Source organism: Anabas testudineus, chromosome 7 (genome assembly GCF_900324465.2).
Source record: "Anabas testudineus chromosome 7, fAnaTes1.2, whole genome shotgun sequence".
In the NCBI taxonomy this organism is placed as follows: Eukaryota; Metazoa; Chordata; class Actinopteri; order Anabantiformes; family Anabantidae; genus Anabas; species Anabas testudineus.
In genome coordinates, this window is record NC_046616.1 from 20,459,602 (window position 1) to 20,478,392 (window position 18,791).

General features: G+C 39.0%; 1 protein-coding gene across 1 annotated transcript; it reads left to right on the top strand.

Moving 5' to 3' along the window:
• Positions 1-449: 449 nt before the first annotated feature.
• On the top strand, positions 450-18,580 carry spats2 (spermatogenesis associated serine rich 2). Its single transcript, XM_026368009.1, has 13 exons — positions 450-559; positions 2,952-3,223; positions 3,984-4,063; positions 4,941-5,049; positions 5,544-5,593; positions 5,950-6,172; positions 6,858-7,037; positions 7,195-7,330; positions 10,443-10,501; positions 12,641-12,750; positions 12,967-13,069; positions 14,641-14,786; positions 14,915-18,580. The coding sequence occupies exons 2-13, from the start codon at positions 3,199-3,201 to the stop codon at positions 15,173-15,175; spliced, it is 1,482 nt and encodes a 493-aa protein (XP_026223794.1). The 5' UTR covers positions 450-559; positions 2,952-3,198; the 3' UTR covers positions 15,176-18,580.
• The last annotated feature ends 211 nt before the right edge of the window (positions 18,581-18,791 follow it).

The window sequence follows — 18,791 nt, forward strand, 5'->3', positions numbered from 1 at the left end:
TCTTATGTCATATACAACATGTCCCTCACCGGTGCTTATTTCCCTGCAGGAACGATTTCTTTTTAGTAAATCTATCACTACTACTACTTGTTTAATAATAATACTTTTGTACTTTTACTTATGCAGGAATTAGAATGCAATATTTTAAACAATTGTTGTAGTACTTTTTTTTTTTCTTTTGCTGAGTTTGAGTTACAAACGACTATGTGAATTTATAAGATGTGCTCACTGAATGCATTTTGTGTGAAATCAAATTAAAAGTGATTCACATTTGTGTTCACACTGATTTTTAGAATACTGACAAATTTGTGTTACCAGTTATACAAAATGTTCATGTAATTTTATGTTAATGTAAATCCTTGTTGTCCAGCCCTGTGCAAACGCCGCCTTTGAAACGCATGAGAAGGAGGGTTTTGTAATCTGACTTGGCAACCCCGGAGGAGTCTGGTGGAGGAAAATATTGTCCACAGCAGACGACTTGGCATTAAATACGGCTGGCGATAGGAGCTGCGGTAACCCGTTTCCAGAATCTACTGCTCTGTTCTCTTGCTAACACCAAGTACGTATCTATTCATGTTAAACTGCAAACTCAGTGAAATATACGTTTGTCTAAAAACGAACGCTTTAATAGTATTTTATCTGTTTAGTTGATTAGCTAAGTGATGGCTAGCCTTACAACGGGGCACTGAATAATAAAAGCCAGGAGCCCGCTAGCGGCGCGCTAGCTAAGACTCCATTCAGAGGTCCGTCCTCAAAGGAGGCGTTTTGACTTTATGCTGCATTAGGTTTTTGCCGCTGTTGTTTTGGTAAATTGCCGATAACAGCAAATTATTGCAGTCAGTAACGCCGGGCCCCGCAAAGCTAATCATAAAACGTTAGGTAATGTTAGCAAGCTAACGTTAACGTAAGCTCCGGACTTCTGTTAAATATGTGAAGTGAGCTGCTCTGAAATGAACGAGAGACCCTATTGTGCAAATAAACCCCTCGGTAAGTTTGCAAAATCTGTCATCTTAGAAAACATTGCAATTTAAACATTTACGTTTCTCAGTTATTTAATAATCACCGTTCCGTAGACAGGGTTAGTTAGCTAACATTAACACGAAGTAACGTTAGTGTTCTGGATGGACACTGTTAATAGATCGCAACTTATAGTTATCGGTTTCTGAGATCTTTGCAAATAAGGTATGTTTGTATTGTGCTGTTGACACGCACATTGAAGTAAAATTAGAATAATCTGACTCGTGTTTAAAATCAAATGACATACATTGCGTTGAATAAGTTACGTTATGTTAGTCAAGATGCCAGAAAATCTGAGGCAAATGCTGACAGGGACCTCTATCTGATTTATCTGATTAGCTAGCGACAACTCAACATGACCTGTTTTTAATTAGACACATTAAGCTCTCTGGTCTGCATTATGAACTGCACGGTGTGTATTTGTAGAAACTATGGTCACACACAAAACGATTTACTGACTTGCAGACGGGGGAAAAGTTATTTGCAGTGCTGATAATAAATATTATAGACTCATATTGGACCTTATTAAACCTTGGGATTAGCAGTATGTGGCCCTTCATCCTCTTGGCTTGGATGTGTCACTCATGTCTTTCTTGTTTAAATTAGTCAGCGTCTGCTCCTTAAACACTTCATTCATCAGTTTTTGTTTGAGTGCTGAGTTAGCACTTCTTCCCAATTGCGTCACTCAACACAAGTGCACCTGGCCCTCTTGAAGATTCAGGCACCAACCCTCTTGATAAACATAGTGCATCCTAGTGTATGCATGAGTGGCTGTGCCAGTGTCACTTGTTGACTGTACGTGTGTGAGTTTGACGTCTGTAAAGGTGTGGTGGAACCAGGACTGTGGCATGCAGCCCTAATCAGAAGGGTGTGGGTTTGAACAGCTTTTGAGTTTCTCTTTCTGGAGAAACAGGGTCAGAAATGAATCCTAAAAGGTGGGTGGAATCAGCTGGCCAATAAAGTCCACAAGTCCAACTTGCTGAACATGTGATTGAAGCCTTTTTCGGTGTGGAAGGGAAATGATTAAAGCACGGAGTCTGAAGCATCAGTACAGAACTGATTGTGCAGCTGGGTGATCCCATCATTTCCAAGACAAACCAAGACAGATTTTTTTTGACATTTGCGGTGAACACATGGCATAATTTCTGTCTTTGTGTCGTGTCTTTTAATTTCAGACTTTGTCTGCTTTTAAGTAAAACATAAATGTTATATTCATGCTATATTTGAGAACCAAGCCTGAATAAATCAGTTTTTTTTTTTGGCAGTTCATCTGTATGTTTTGGGGAATGTTTGTCTCCAAATGCACACAGTTATAAATGTGTATTGAACAAAAAACGCAGACATAATTAAGCTAACGTGTGCAGTCACACACACACACGGCTGTAGGAAAATCCAAAATATTTGAGGTAGTTTTTTTTTTTTTAAGCCTCAGGAACATTTTTCGCCATATTGAATACTTGGATTTGCAGTCGTCATCAGCCCAAACAGAGAGCCAGAGCGGTGAATATTCTGTGTTGCCTCTATAAAATCATCACCCACCAGTCCTGCAGAGACCTTAGAAAAAGGAAATATTCTTCAAGCATGTGTGGCTCTAAAGCCCTTCTAACTCTTTCCCCCAAACTAAATTCAGCGCTTCTGCCAAGGACAATATTAACTGCAGATTTTTTTCGAGAATGCTCTGCCAGACAGACAATAATTTATTGAAATCTGTTTTTCATTCATATTTTATAGCAAGAGGAAATGACTTTCATTTGATTTGCATTCATACTTTCATATCTTACATAAGTGTAGGCTTCACATCTGTGCATTTGTGCTTTATAAAATATGGTTACAGCTACTTTCAGTGTAAATAGGTGTGTTTCTAGTTTTTCTACATTGAATCACTGGTTCTTATAAAACAGCTGGATTGCTTTGGTTCTTCTTTTTTCATGCAGATTTGGATCAACGTGGTGGAGAAACGAGAGCAAAACCTGAATCTTTGCCTAAACGGTAGAGGCTTGATCTGAACACTGTTCCAACCCTCCTGCCAGTTGTGAGCCTTCTTGGCAACTTTAGCAAGGATAACGCACTGAAAGTGACCACACTTTGTGCAATTGTTTGAACACTAGCTTAACCACATCTGAAGGATTCTTTTACCGTCTTGAGGAAGCGCAAAACCAGTTGTTCACGGCGTGTGACAATATGGCAAAGAAAAACAGCCACAAGGGTATGTATGTTTTTCTTAATTTCTTTTTTTTTTGGAAAGAAATTGGCTAAATAAAAACGTTTTTACTTGCATAACCAAATTCAGTACACTTTCTTTGCTGGAATATAACAGAGTTGTCCCAAATTTGCAAAATGAACAGAACCACACTTCTTACAGTGAATTTGAATAGTTACACAAGGGAAATGCTGTGGACATTAACCTACTTTCACGCTTTTACAAGGGCCGAGCAGCTTTTTGTTTTTTTGTTTTTTCTTTCTTTCTTTCTTTGTTGTCTAAAAATGGCCATAGATTAACTTTGGACTTTACCCTGACTCTTCATACTCGGCTGTTGGCTTTTGTAGATGTTAAGATTTTTAAAAGGAGATGTCTTTTTGGAGGCCTTCAGTGGTTATTAGTCATTTATATCAGACACAGATTCCAGACTCTTCAGGCACAGATGTGAAGAGTTTTTCTTTCTTTTTATTTTCACAAGTACTTGCTTCTTGCTGTTTAAGTGAAGTAGCTGTCCTTGACTAAATAGCACATCCTTCCACCTCCACAGTACAATATGCAGAGATGCTGGCATCTTCATTTTCAAGTAGTGGGTTGACATTGTAGATTAACATGGATGGACATATTGTAACACAAATATAGTTGGCAGGTCATTCCAGGAAATCTCTGAAGATGTCTGGTGGTTGTTTTGATTTGCAAATTATGTTTTGCAAATACAATTCAAGGCCTAAACACACCGTGGAGTTTAGTTGTCCGATTTTTATTCCAGATACATCTGGGGTGGTGTTTGACACTCGTTCGAAAATGGTCATGTCTCAAGGAGGAACAGCTGAGAGGATGAAGGAGAAGGTAAGAAGAATCCACATGAACATAATTAACACAGATAACCTGCAGGTTTTTTTTTGTTTGTTTGTTTGTTTTTAATTGCAAAGAGTTTCATTTTAAAACAAAGCAAATCATTAATTTTGAGGAAGACATTTTATTGGCAGTTCTCAACATTTCCTCTCTGTCGGTGAGCTCTCTTTACTCATGCATTCAGCTATTTCCCTTTGAGCGTATTTGGTGACGATAAACATGAGAGGGCAAGTTGTCAGAGCATGTGAAACGATTATATTATATTATATGAACACACCAGAGCTAGGTCTTGACTCTTAAGTTATTCATGTCGTAATGAGAGTTAATTTATCAGTGCCTGTAACTGTTATTGAGATGTTCAGCAGCACACACCTTAGATAACCTTCACTCCCATGGAAAAACAACTTCGCTTGAGGTCATTATGAAACCACATTACAGGAAGCCTTGTCCTTTTTATGGGACAAGTTAAGGAAAATGGGACAACACATAATTTTACTGTGGCGTTGTCATGTTTTCATGGCAGGTTATTAGGGTTTAAATATTCCTGTTAGCTTTGAATAAAGAGTTAATAAAAAAGAAGGTGCAAACAATGATTATTTTGTCGTTGCTTAGAAACAGTGATCTGAGTTACAGTGAGTTGCCCCATAACACGTGACATCTCTAAAATGTGTTTCTATATTTTTTTGTATACGCTGTATTTGCACTACAGCAGCAAGTACATGAATTACACTGATCCAGAGCCATGTCCTCAAGTCAAGCAGTATTTAAATGTTAAAATGTGTGAGTGTGAATTTACAGTAAATGTTGAATCGCCTTGAGTGTTAGTGGAGATGATTTTAAAACCTGTTTCTACCATACGTTCTTTTTCCAGATTAGTGCTGTCAGGGCAGTTGTGCCCAACAAAAGCAACAATGAGATTGTGCTGGTGTTGCAGCATTTTGAGAACTCCGTGGACAAGGCCGTTCAGGCTTTCTTAGAAGGTATGAGAACATCAGTGTTTGAGCTCAAGAATGGCAAATAATTATCCCTCAAGCTTCCTTCTGAAACGGGCAGCACTGCACATTTTCCAGTGCTTATACATTTGTGACAGTGTTAAACTTGCATGTGCTAGTGTGATGCCTAATTCCACAACTGCTATGACGTTGCAATTATAACGCAGTATCTATCTCTAATGCTTCTTTGTTGCTTTACTCTATTTTAGTCAAACCTGTTGTCCTGGCTCACTGCCCACATTGCTTAGCCTTGAACATTTTTAGCATGCATGACACCCATGCTTTGCATTCAGAAGTTGAGCGTCATTTGCAAGCCTTTAGATTTACAGGTGTAATTATAGAATAAGTACGTCAGACTGCTTTGTTCCGCCTTAGCCGCATCTAAACACCTCAGAGCATTGAGATATCGAGACGAGTATCGCGAAGGTTGAAATCTGTTGTCACTATGAGCCTTCGTCATTGTCGTTTGCTTTACACTTTAGGGAGTGCAATCGAGATCTTGAAGGAGTGGAATGTGACTGGCAAAAAGAAGGTAAGAAAACCACATCTTGAATGTCTATTATGTCTCTGAGTTTGCACGTTTCTCTGTGTGGAACTCTCAGTCATTTAATTTTTGTCATTTTAATCTTTTTGGTGTACTTAATAAAATTTCATGTGTGAAGTGCAAAACATTATTTGTACTTTTAACTATGGTTAAACACGGTTTTAAAAGGTGATCACTGTTTTGACACAAGCTGAAAGAATAAATTTTAACTTCCGTTTACATAATTTTTTTCACCTTTTTATACCTTCTTGTCCATTGTTCCAGTTCTGCAAATCATTGCACCAATAGGTAAGAGACAAAAAATAATTTGTTGTTTTGTTTAACACTGATATTTCCATGTGCAGCCCAAGAAGAAAAAGAAGCCCAAGCCTCAGCCAGAGGCCTCTGCAGAGCCTGTTCTGCCCGAGGCTGCATCACCTGAGGAGGGCAGGGATGAAATTAACGGTTTTCACGCAAACGGATCTGTAATGGATGGAGAGTCACTTGATTCTCTGAGTGAACAGTTGGACTCTGCTTCCCTGGATGCAGCTGAGCTGGACTCTGAACCCACTACATCTGAAACCACCGGTAAATGCAGCCGTTCAGCCAAAAAGATTCCTGATAGAGGAAGGGAGCACAGGTTTTAAAGAAGCACTAGCTAAGTGACAATGCAGCTCATGCAAAACAACTTGGACAACAAACTTGGTCACCAACTAGAACTTGTCACATTCATTTTCTGATACTTTTCTGTCCCCCAACCTAACTACTGTTGCCTGTCAGCCGAAACATTTTCATGAAGGAAACCCACAGAGGAGAAGATTAACCTTAATCGCACTTTAGTGGTGCTGATTATGCTAATAATAAAATATTACGAATGTACACCCACTCATGAACAGGTGTAGTAGGTTAGGTGAGAGAAAATAAGATAATTTAATACATTATAATTACATTATTTTATTTTAAAGACAGAACAATAAATAAGCAGGTTTTGTGTTTTCTATCGTTACAAATAATCATAAACAAAATTTTGTTCAGATGAAATAAGGTAGATGAAGACATCACCTCTAGAAATTACATCGGCCATACTTCACCATGGTCAAGATAGCAATGGGCAGATTAATCTCTACAGGATTGTTAGTTGCGGCCCTAGATAGGTTAGTGTAGCTTAGAGTTTGAATCTGACAGATTTCTGACACAGAAAAGCTGTATTCAGATGCATTTTTTGTTTGTGGAAAAGTTTGTTTTGACAAAATTTATATCTGTCTTCTCACAGGTGCAGAAGCAGAAAGTCAAGGTAGCGCTCCAAGTCCCGCCTCTCAGCAAGGAGGGAGGAATCCCCAGGGTTCCAGAGGAAACAAGCACCAGCACAGACCTGGCTCGAATACACATCCCCCCGCTTTTTCATTAACACCTACTACTGATGACCAAGGATCGCTAGGAGTTAAGAAAATGGGTTAGACACCTATACCTCTTTAGCAGTTTGTAGTATTGTTCTAATTGATAATGTCCTGTGAGTTGGTGACTTAAGTCAACCTTAACTCGGGATAAAATGTGGTGTATCATTTCTTCTTCAAAGTTTCCTCATGTCATCCTTAATCTCTCCGCTTCAGCTCCCAACATTGACCGCTCCGTGAAGGACCTGCAGAGATGCACTGCCTCACTGACTCGCTACAGGATGGTGATCAAAGAGGAGATGGACTCCTCGATCAAGAGGATGAAACAGACGTTTGCTGAGCTCCAGAGCAGGTATGTAAATGTCTTTTATAATCGGCCTGTGTTCATAGCCGTCGCTGATTTGTGTTCTTCAGCTCCCCTATAAGCCTGTGACATGCTTCTCTGCAAACACATGTAAAAGATATTTATGTGTACAGACTCCATAGATGCATAATTCCACTTTAATACAGAAATGATTTACTAATAGAAACACGAGCAGTACTCATCAGATTCCACATCTGCATTTCCTGTTCATTCATTCATCACATTCCAGTCAGCCATGAGTGACAGAGCAGTAAGCACAAAAATGTACATGTGGTCCTGTGTAAAACCATTTAATCAGCACAATTGTTTTGTCGTATGTCATGTCTAATGTCTAATTCCCCTGATGTTTATACACAATGAAAAGCAAACAGGAAAAGACAAAGGAACTCTTAGACTCATTCCTATAAGCCGATAGTTCCAGGAGCTATTGGCTGTAAAGGGCTGCTAGCTTTGCATAATTCTTTTTATATCCATGTTGATTGTTTACAGAAGTGTTGCAGGTGTTCCTGTATTTTTATTGGTTTTACTGTTTTTTTTCTGTCAAACAGACAAAGGGCATTTTTCTTACCTATGTCCTCCTTGACACTAGGCCAGAGCATATTTTGCATATCAGAAAACTATTCTATATGTTTAACCTTACTCTTATGACGCCTCTTGTGTGACAAAGGGTACTTAGAAACTAGGTGAATGATTTAGTACTTTTAAATTACACATGAATTAAAACAATTGAAGTGATTTTCATTAGTAACTTAGTAACTTACTTTTAACAATCAGAGAAGTACTGTACAGTAAATAGTGTAAACAGTAATACAAAAAATATCTGACGCTGCAGTGTGTTTGCTATACTTGGTACCTACTACTACACTTTTAAAAATAGACTCATCACCTTCTTGTTATCTACTTCATAGCTACTGACAGTAACAACTAAATCTCAAGATCATCTCTTCTTAGCAGTTTAAGCCATGAAAGTCAGTAGAGACTGCTTTGGGTGCTCATAGCATCAGGCATGCTCCAAAACCTGAACAAAACTGGCCTGACTCAAAACAGGCCTAGAGAGAAGGTTTCTATGTAAGTATATAAGTTTTTTTTTTTTTTTTACTACATAAAATCAGAATTAGTATGCTTTTCTCATAGAGAGCTCCTTCATGAGTCTCTCAGAAAAGCTGAAACATGATGCCCTAGTTTCCTGTCGATATAAGTTGAATGGGATATCCATTTAGCTCCACTCTTAGCTCTCTGCCACCGTGCTGTGCTGTAAAACTTAAGCACTTTGTCAACTTAACTAACAAGACCTTTAGCTCTCATGAGGCTTTTAAAGTAATTATGTCGGTGTCAGTGTTGCAAGTTTCTGCAGCCAGTTTACAAGTAGAACATGTAATGTACAATATTATGTCCAGCATAATTTGACTTCAAGTGGAGGAAATGGATAATATCAGTAGCGCTTTTGATTATCTTAATTGTTAGCCATCAATCAGACATGAATAGTATTTAATGAGCAGTAGAGTGTTTATCATGGGTGTAGTATAATTCATACCAGTAGCGCTCAGCCAGCTGTCAAACATACAGGATAAATACACACCTAAGTTGATGGTATCTACATTGCACCATAGGCAGAGCAGAGGAAGACGATTTAGTTATTTTGCATTTATTTCAAGAATAAAGCAGAAATGTTAATAAGGTTGAAATCTTCTAAAGCTATTCTTGATATTTCCTCAAAATACAAGATAAGCAGCAGATATACCAGGAGATACGTCCTAAACAGAACAGTTTAGAAAAAACGGTTTCTGGAAGAGAGTCAGTTTTTGGCACAAGTCACTAATTCCCAATGAAAAAATGACAATGGAATATGTGTGCTTCTGATCTGTTTTTTTCCATTTTTGATTTGAGCCCGAAATGAGAAATTAGAAAACAAATTTGTTTGTTTTTTCGTTTTGTTTTTGGAAATAAAAAATATTTTTTCTGTTATTTGACTTAAATATAAAAAAAAAACCGTCCCCAATACCCTGTAAAAATAGTCTTGAAAATGTTGAAAGAAAAATATAAAATGTTTTGACTTTAAATGCATTACAGTTATGTGATAAGATACTTGAACCCCTCCTTTGATCCTGCAGTTTGTGTTTCTGGAACTGGGCTGGACTTCGACTTGATACCTGCAGATTAGATAGCTACCCTTAGCTGCCATTTTTGGTGGGCAGGAACAGATTGTGGTGTTATATCATTCTTTTAGCCTGTTTTACTATTATTTTCACAAGTTAGCAGTTTGACCAAAGGTTTGCATAGACTTCACTGTACAGTTAGCACTACGACACACACAAAAAAACAACAAATTGAAGTGGATTTTTACTAAACAACATAGTTTTAAAGGAAGGAATTGTAAAAACATACAAAAATGGAACTGTAAGTATTTGGCTAGCCCCTCACTTTTGTGTTGTATGTATTTGTACACAAAGTCACAAAAGTAGTAAAAAAAACAGGACATGTAAAATTTGACCACGTCTACACACCCAGTCAGCTGCTGCATAACATTATAATTGCTATTTTCTTTTGGAAAATTACAAACATGGAGGATGTGAATATCCCAATTTTGCAGTCAACAACGCTGTGTGAAAATTATAGGAGCTGCTTTTTTTGTTTTTAAAAGTATACCGAGGTCTTTAAGGTCTGCTGTTGAGTTTTCGTGTAAACAAAGTCATGTTTAAATTCCTCATCTAAACAGTCCAGAGAATTTTGGATCAGAAAGTAGCAGAGCTACCAACTAATGGTTCAGTTTGTTTTTTATTATTCATTTAACATGATGTGATTTAACATGTGATAATTCAACTCTTTTGATCGACGTCATTATAGTGACCAGCCGCACACCTGTACTATATTCACAACGTATTACTGCTTGAATCCTGCACAAATGTAGTTGCATTTGCTGTTTTACCTTGTCAACCACTGAAGCTGCTTTGTTTGTGATTCTTAACTTTGCAGCAGCCTCTTAGTTTAATGTGATTGGTATTGCTCTGTAATCTCAGTGCAAAGTCAGCGTGCACAATAATTCTTATCTTGAAGTGAGTAAAAAGAAAATGTCTCTTTCCTCCCTCTCTCTTCTTTCTAGTCTAATGGACCGAGAAGTGACTCTGTTGGCAGAAATGGACCAAGTGAAAGCAGAGGCCAGTAAGTACTGTACTTTCCAGTGTGTAGACCAGACCAAAACCCTTTTCACATGTTACTCAGGAGTTATTAGGCTTCCTGACATAATATGATCACCTGATTCAAGGACTTGGAGAATCTGACCCAAATCCTTTCCAGAGAAATAGTAAAAGACTGTTGTGGAACAGCAAGTCCTAGTTTCTTCAAACCTGCAGCGATGCAGTCCTGCTATCTACACTCTCCTACTGTGTGTGCGTGTGTAACATGACAGAGCAAGACTGCATATTTATACAAGTAGGCCATTCTCTCCTATTCTGTCCTCTCAGTGGAGAGTGTTGTGTGTTCCAGGCCTGGAAAAAGTGAATAGTGTCAGGTGTCAAGGGAGACTCAATGCCGTCTTTGTGCAAGGTGTGTGGGGAATTGAGAGGAAAGCAGAGAAACTTTAGTACTTCTTCAACACTGCAAACGCAAGGGTTCCCCACAGTTTATCTTCCATTAATATCTTTCTGCGTTACACTTAAGGTGACTGCTGGGTTTCCCTTATGAAACCTTTCTGTCCTGAAAGAGGATTTTAGTGATGAACTGCTCAGGATTTGACTTCTATTGTTTGTAAAGCTAAACAAAAGACTTTTTCTACACTGCTTGGTACAGTTAAGGATATAATCATCCTTATTCACCCGTCCTGTGGACTGTTCCAGTGCTTCCAAATACCGCTACTGTTAACTGGCACTAATGTATTAGTTTTCTGCCAGTCATTTCCTAAATTAATGAACCATTTAGTCTACAAAATGTCTGTAAAAGAGTTCCGAAAAGAAACAGAGTCACAGAGTGAAGACTCTGTTGATGTATGAAAGTCCACTTTACTACCAAATAAAACTGCCATATAGCAGCAAATCTTCACGATTCAGAGGCTGGAACTGGAAGGAAATGTTCTGCTTCTTTGATCACTGGTTCCTTTGATTGTTTGATCCATGAAATGCCAGAAGATGGATAAAGTAAAAATCAACTCGGTTTCCCAAGACCCAGTGTGACCCGACGAGTCAGACCAGCAGTTCAAAAGCATAAATACTGACTTTCTGGCGACTGTTAGGTCTGCTTTCTTTTGTTTGCTGGTTAGTCACAATAGCAACAAATCTGCCACCTAATACTAAGTGTACATGTTATTTTTGGACAGCCACTGTGAATCAGAAGGCAAATCACTCTGTGTATTTAGAGTAACTGTTTTGCAAAGACTTTCAGCATCACACAGGAAGACATCTGCTGTGGAGGACTAGAGGCTTTCTCTAGTTGTCACTAACTGGCTAATCATGAACTCATTCTAGATATCCTGTCTGTAGATTTAATGTTAGTTTGATTGAAAGGTTCAGAATTGTTTTAAGAAGAATTTTTCAAGTGTTTAATCTGTAGTGACGCTCGTGTCAGTTGGTTACTGCCTCCACACTCGGTCTTGATTTGAATTTGAAACTGGCTTTATCTTTGACCCTTGTTTACCTATAGATGCTGAGTCAGCTGCACTTTGTACCCGTCGTTTCCAAATGCCACAGCTGAATGATCAGAGGATAACTGAAACCTACTGGGACTACAATGAAAAGCAGTTATAAGACATGAAACCATTAGCAGAATAGAGAATGATAAGTAGTGACTACTAATAAACATTTGATCAATGAAGCACAAGTACTACTCATTCTCTGCTTCCACCTTCTCAGCTGAGAGAATCTGCTGGTTTTCTCTATCATATTTGGCTGTGGACTTGTGTGACAAACATATAGAACTGAAACAATAACTTGATTAACTATTTTGACCACTAATTATTGTTTATTGGATGTAGAAAAGTCACAGTTACAGTTAAGTTCCAGCTCTCCTGTTGTGGTGATTCGCTGCTTACTGCTGCAGTAAACAGATTCTGGACCTTTGGCCAGACCAAACTTGACAATGTCACATTAGCCTCTGTGAAAGTGTATAATACCACTTTGTAGATGAAATGAGTAATCAGTTTATCAATTCATGGATAAAATAAAAGACAAATTAACTGGAAATGCAAACAGTTGTTAGCTGCAGCTCTAGTGACTGTGTTTTGCTGCTGACAGACATCCAGGCGATGTAACATATTTTATGTTGCTATACAAACATGTGCCGCCTTGAAACCAGTTTTGTGTGTTGTAGTGTTGATTCTGGACGCAAGACAGAAGAAAGCCGAGGAGCTCAGGCGGCTGACGGACAAGTCAGCATCCATGTCTGAGGAGCAACTGACTGAACTGCGTGCAGACATCAAGGTACGTCCACTGCTGCAGTTTGATGACGTTCACTTCTGTCTCAGTGTTTGACCCAGTGATTTGTGTCAGAGTGCACCAAGTGTAAAATGCTTCAGCCTTTATCGAAAACCTTTTAAAAAGCTCATTCCCAATAAAAAGATATAAAATTAGAAACCGTTTGGAGCAGTGATGGTTATATTTGCTAATATAACAGGTTATCTCTCTTTTTGCCCACAGCACTTTGTGAGTGAACGTAAATACGACGAGGACCTTGGGAAAGCTGTAAGATTTACATTTGATCTCGAACCGCTGAAGGCGAGCATCTCAGGGTTTGGATCAGGTACAGAATCCTTTGTAACTTCTTCACCTCTGTTCATAGTGATGTTCAAATGAAAGTTTCTGAAAACACTCTCTTCCCCTAACACTGAAATCCTAATTAGAGATGCACTGATCTGATATTGATATCATATAGCGACACCAATGTTTCCCAGTGTGTACACTTTAATTCTGTGTTTTTTCTACATGTGCTACACTTCACTCACAGCACAGAGACCGCTAAAGACTCAACTGTACATTATTTCACACTTACTAGGCTGACGTGTTGGACGGCTGCTTAAAATATCTGCAAAGGAAACATTGTGAGAGTGGTGGTGGCACTCCAAAATACAGCACAACAAAATTTTCAAGCACCTGTGCCAAAAAAATCAACAGCAGTGTATTTTGTCAGATGCACTGCGGAGATGTGAGAAACGAACTCAATGTATTGTCAAGTTCATCTGCTGTGTTATAAATCGTTTTCACATCAACTCTGGACGTGGGCTGGAGAATCAAGTCCAGGTAGTGAGTAGAGCAGTAAACTCGGCTTGATTCCAGCGAGGGGCGGGGGCGCCTGCATAGAGCAGAAGTGAAAATGTCGGATCAGAGCTTCCTAATCACCCTCTCCACCACCACTCACAGAATACAAGCTCAACATTACATCTGTTCAGTTTCAGCCGTTTAAAATGTGGCTGAGACATTCACAATTAGAGCGGTTTGTCAGCAAGCAGAGAGCACCCTGACAGTCTCTAATTATTATGTCAAAACAAGATGAAGATGGTTCCGTGTTTGTGTGACTAACAGGGTAAAACTCAAAGCTTCTGGGAAAATGGTTAGAATCATCTGGCTCAGTGAGACGCATATTTTCTCTAAAACCATGGAAACCATTTGTGCTGTATTGAAGTTGAACTCTTACTGTTTCTATGTCAGTGCTCTGACTTTGCATCAAGGATTGTTTTCTCCTCATCTCCCAGAAACATTTCAGAGCCTTCAGTGTTGAAAGCACAGTGAGAGTGGCACAGTAACCGCAGCTGATGTTAACATGATGTTCACCATCAATAGATACTACTGTACATCTACCCCGTGCTACATGTGTCTTATGTTAGGGAGAAGATGTTAGATAGAGAGATGTTTCCAGTGTACACAGACTATGTCAGTAGATAGGTCGTGTCAGCTGCAGAGAAACATCAAAAGAGACTCTTGACACATATTTGCTGTGTTTTGTTTTTTGTTTTTTTTTTTTCATGAAAATACAACCATAGACATGAAATGCATTTTTTAGCCAAAATCAACAGTCTTCCATTTGTCATCTTTCAAACTGAAGTCCTGACCACAGAGCTTCATAAACCTTTATTAAATGGATGTAAAAACATGGCTAGTTCCATACCCATCCAATCTGTCATCCAGCCTGTGTCATCCTCACTGTGTACATAGTTAATTCTTCTCTTTTGCATTAACTGTGAAGATGTAGAAGTTCCATTTATGTTGAGATTTGTGCAGCCTTTTATTTTTCTGAAGGTTTTCTGTGCAGTGATGTTTCTCTGAAGGTAATTTGATAGTTCTACTTAACATCATTCAACCATGTGTCTTTTACAGTATACCATCCGCGTACAGGCTACTCAAATCGGTCTCGTTGTAGCTCCACGTCCTCTTCTGTCGCCAGCCCAAGCCTGCTGGAAACTCCTCCTCCCACCCAGACCCAAAGCGCCCCCAGTGAAAGCCGCCCCCCACCAACCAAACAGGTAGGCTGGAAAAGCGGTTGTATGTCAGACATTCAGAGCATGAAGCAGCCTCACCCTTTCACAGATGTTGATGCACCTCAGGTGTAAATCATTTTCAGATACTGACCCACTTTTAATTCTCCTCTCAGATTTTCCAAGGCAACAGGCGCACTTTCCAGGGACAGGGTTATCACTCAGGTGGTCAGCGGTATAACGGCGGTTCCTACCACGACAGGAACGCTGGTCGTGCTAACCACCGCTACCACAGTGACGGTGGCTCCTCTGGTCATTCTTCACAGCACTCCAACAACTCGAGAGGACCCCCCCATTCCTCCTCGTCCTCCCACAACCAAGACCGACCTTCTCACAACGGGCTGCCCCAAAGGCCTCCACGGACGCACTGCCCTTGACATTGGAAATCCTCTGTTCAATCAAACCCATCTACTAACCCTTGCACTCCCCTCCCCGTACCCTGCACACTCTCCCACCCTACTAACTCCTTTCAATGAAGAATAGAATACAAGTTTACATATTTCCATCAGTTGAGCTGTAGTGCCACCTTGCTACATCAGTCCATTCATCCTTCAAACTTGAAAGCTCTCACTCTTCCTTTCACATTTCTCCTATCATGATTAAGGTAAATAGCTTCTATCTTTAGGCCTCCTTTCAGAGATCTCATTGCTATGCTATTGTCAGTCTCTGTTGTTAATTTTTGCAGTTCAGTAGTCTGCCAGAGACTGACACGATTATCTTCAACAATTTGTGCACTATTGAAGTTGAACTCTTAGTACTATTTCTATTTTTGATGTGGCTTATGTCAGCTCTCTGATTTTGCACCTAAGATTATTTTTTTCTCGTGCTCGTCTCCCAGAACCATTTCAATGCCTTCACCATGGAAAGCGTAATTAAAGTGCAAAAGTAGTTCTAGCATGAACAGGGACTTCATCATCAGCATGTCATCAGGAGAGTAGACATGCAATCAACACTACCGACTATCTTTAATCGTGTGCAAGGTAAAACAAAAAAGAAGGAAACATATCAAACTGTAATCCAGAGCTTTTCGTATGGCTGCTACAAACAGTCTGGAAACTTGTTAACGCTAGGACTTAGTGCTAGGATGTGATTTGCAAGCAACTCTGGGAACACAGAGTTGCTCTAAACGGAATAGTTCCCAACATTTGGGAAATGTTCTCATTTGTTGTCCTGCCGAGAGTTGTGTGAGAAGATGGATACCAATCTCGTGTCTGTACGCTGGAAACTGGAAGGAACAGCTTTGTCTCTTGTCCTAATACAACAGCACCTCTAAAGACCACTAATTAACACTTCCCTTCACTTTCTATTCTGCTTGTGGCAAAACCCTCAGTGGAAAAACTTCAAATCGACTGGGAGAGCAAAAGTAGCCTTTTTCCTGCTGGCATGCTAACCGAGGCTGAAAGTGTCCTGGCTCCAGCTTCGTAATTACGGTACACACACGTGAATGGTATCAATCTTCTTATCTAACTCTTTGCAAGAAAGTGAATATTCACATTTCCCTCCGGCCCGTGGGGTTATCATGTGTGCTGTTGTTCTTGGCTTGCTGTCAGTTATTTTATAACACAGAGAGGGCTCATTACCTTTTATAGAATAATACTGAATATGTGCAAACTCACAACAAAGGAAACTGTCCACTTGCTGTTAGTTGTTGACATTTATTCTGATGGATTTTCTTCCACACGTGCAGTTCTGTTTGTTGTCTTTTCGCTATATGCACATGAATGGCATATTAATGATGTGCTTGCCTTTAGTCACAGAGAGACTTCACTTTTGCCTTTCTCAAAAAAATAGATGTCTGCATCGTGACAGTTTTCTAACAAGATGGTACTTGCAGAGCAGATGTGCAGTTTATAAATAAATGTGTAAGGCGCAAGATTTACTCTTCCCCTTTTTATATACCCACTTTATTCCATCTGTGAAAGCAACGTTGATCATAACCAGTGAATGCAATGGAGGGTTGGTACAGATTCTTTTTTTTTTTTTTTTTTTGAAAGTTGCCAAGAAGAAGCTTCAAGGTTGTTGTTGGGGTCAAGTCTTCTAGTTTGAACAAAAAAGCTGGTGAATACCTCATTGCTGATCTTTTGACACTGCTGCTTTCATGCCGTTTTCTTGCAGTGGGCTCTTATTAAGGGACAGGAACCCCTGGTGATTCCTCTTTTCTTACCTTGTAGTTATGTATATAGGCAGAGCTGCAAGCCTGTAGAGTTGAACCAGTTGTTACATTATTGCTGCATCTTCTTTATAATGTGTCGTCTTCCCTCAAGCACAGTTTTGGGGGGGGTTGAATGTTTGTTTTCTTCCCCCCATTTTTGTTTTTTTTTGCCATAGGGAAATTGTATTATTTGACCTCAAAAGTCATCACTTCATTTATGATATTAAAAGAGTGCTACTTTGTCTGCAGTCATATTTAAACAGTTTGATTGGAAAGAAGAGATTGACATTTTAGGAAACAGTTCTATGAGAAGCTTGATACCACACTCCTGTATGTAACGTTGCTGAATATATGAAGCTCGCCAATGAATACATTATATTTTGTTTGTTTGCTCTATAGCTTAAAACTGTTTTTCCAGGTCGTTCGTGGTTATTTCCTATATTCACGCAGATATTTTTGTTATAACAATATGATCACATGATTATCAGTTTTTGTTTTCTGTTTTGTTTTTATTGCTAGTTACAGAATTAACATGCAGGGTGTAAGATAAAATGTTGAGTCCACAATCATAGAAAACTCACCAATAATTAATAAATAAGCTGATTATTGTTGTTGTATAGGAGGCAGGAGCAATCAAGCTTTTCTTGGCTTAAAAAATGACTTAAAAGATCAATTTGTTATAAAAACTGTTATGCTAACTAATAATTTCAGCTTTAGAGCACTGGTGCTCCCCTCGACAGTGGAGATCAGTAGAGGCATTACAAAAGTTTACCAAGGAGGTTAATCCGGCCATTGAATAGCTTTGTATGGTATCAATCTTCTCATCTACCTCTCTTTGTTATAAAGCAAAAAGATCTTTCCTAAAATGTCAAGCAGTGCTTTCAGAGGCAGTAACTTGGTTTTAATAATGTCACAAAGATTCTTACTGACTAAAGTTGTTGGGGAAATGAAAACTTTCCTCGAAACGCTACTCCGCTCAACGGCGACGGACAACAGGTTGAATTGATCAAAGCTGCCGGACAGACGATAAACAATTCAGCTTTTATTCCAGCCTGTCTCTGCTCTTAGAGAGCCGCTGGACTCGTTCAGTGAAAAGTCAAAGAGAACAGTTTTGTCTCACTTTAACTACTTGTGTTGTTTTACATTCCAAACTGTAGGAATATTAGATTAGGTTATCGCCAAAGAAATGATTTCACCCTCTTTAAAACTTGCTGCCTTTGTTTCCTTTCCGTGGCATGTGAAGAATTCCAAAGGGGATAAATCCAACACTTCACCTTTTATTCTTTCCACTTTATTTTCTGACTCCTTACTGTATATACATATATGTAGCTATATAATTTTGTGCTCACATGGGGCATTTTGTATGTGATATTCATATTAGGCATAACAGAGGTTCAGACATCTAGTTCATTCATTCTTCCAGTAGACGTTGTGTCCTTCTCAAGACAATTTTATCTGAGAAAACTGTAAACTCAAGTGCCTTTTCTCGTCTCCCACCGATTCTTTGCCATCCCCGCCATCAGAGTATGGACCAAAGACATCGACCGTCCCTGACACCTCTACTCTCTCTTTCTCCCTCTCACTCAATGGCACACTTTTCATTTACTACGAATAAACTGTTTGCAATATTGACTGTGTACATTGTTTTGTTTTTTTGTACTTCATTCATTCGACTATGAGCAAACCAGGTTTATTGGTTTGCTCGTTTATTTAAATCTTAATTTGTGAAGCACAGAATTTTCCAACATAGTGTTCTCAGATATGAGGAGGTCTAATAACTGCAGATAAATAATGGTGGCTTAAGTACTTACAGGAGGACAAACAGTAGATCAGAATAACTT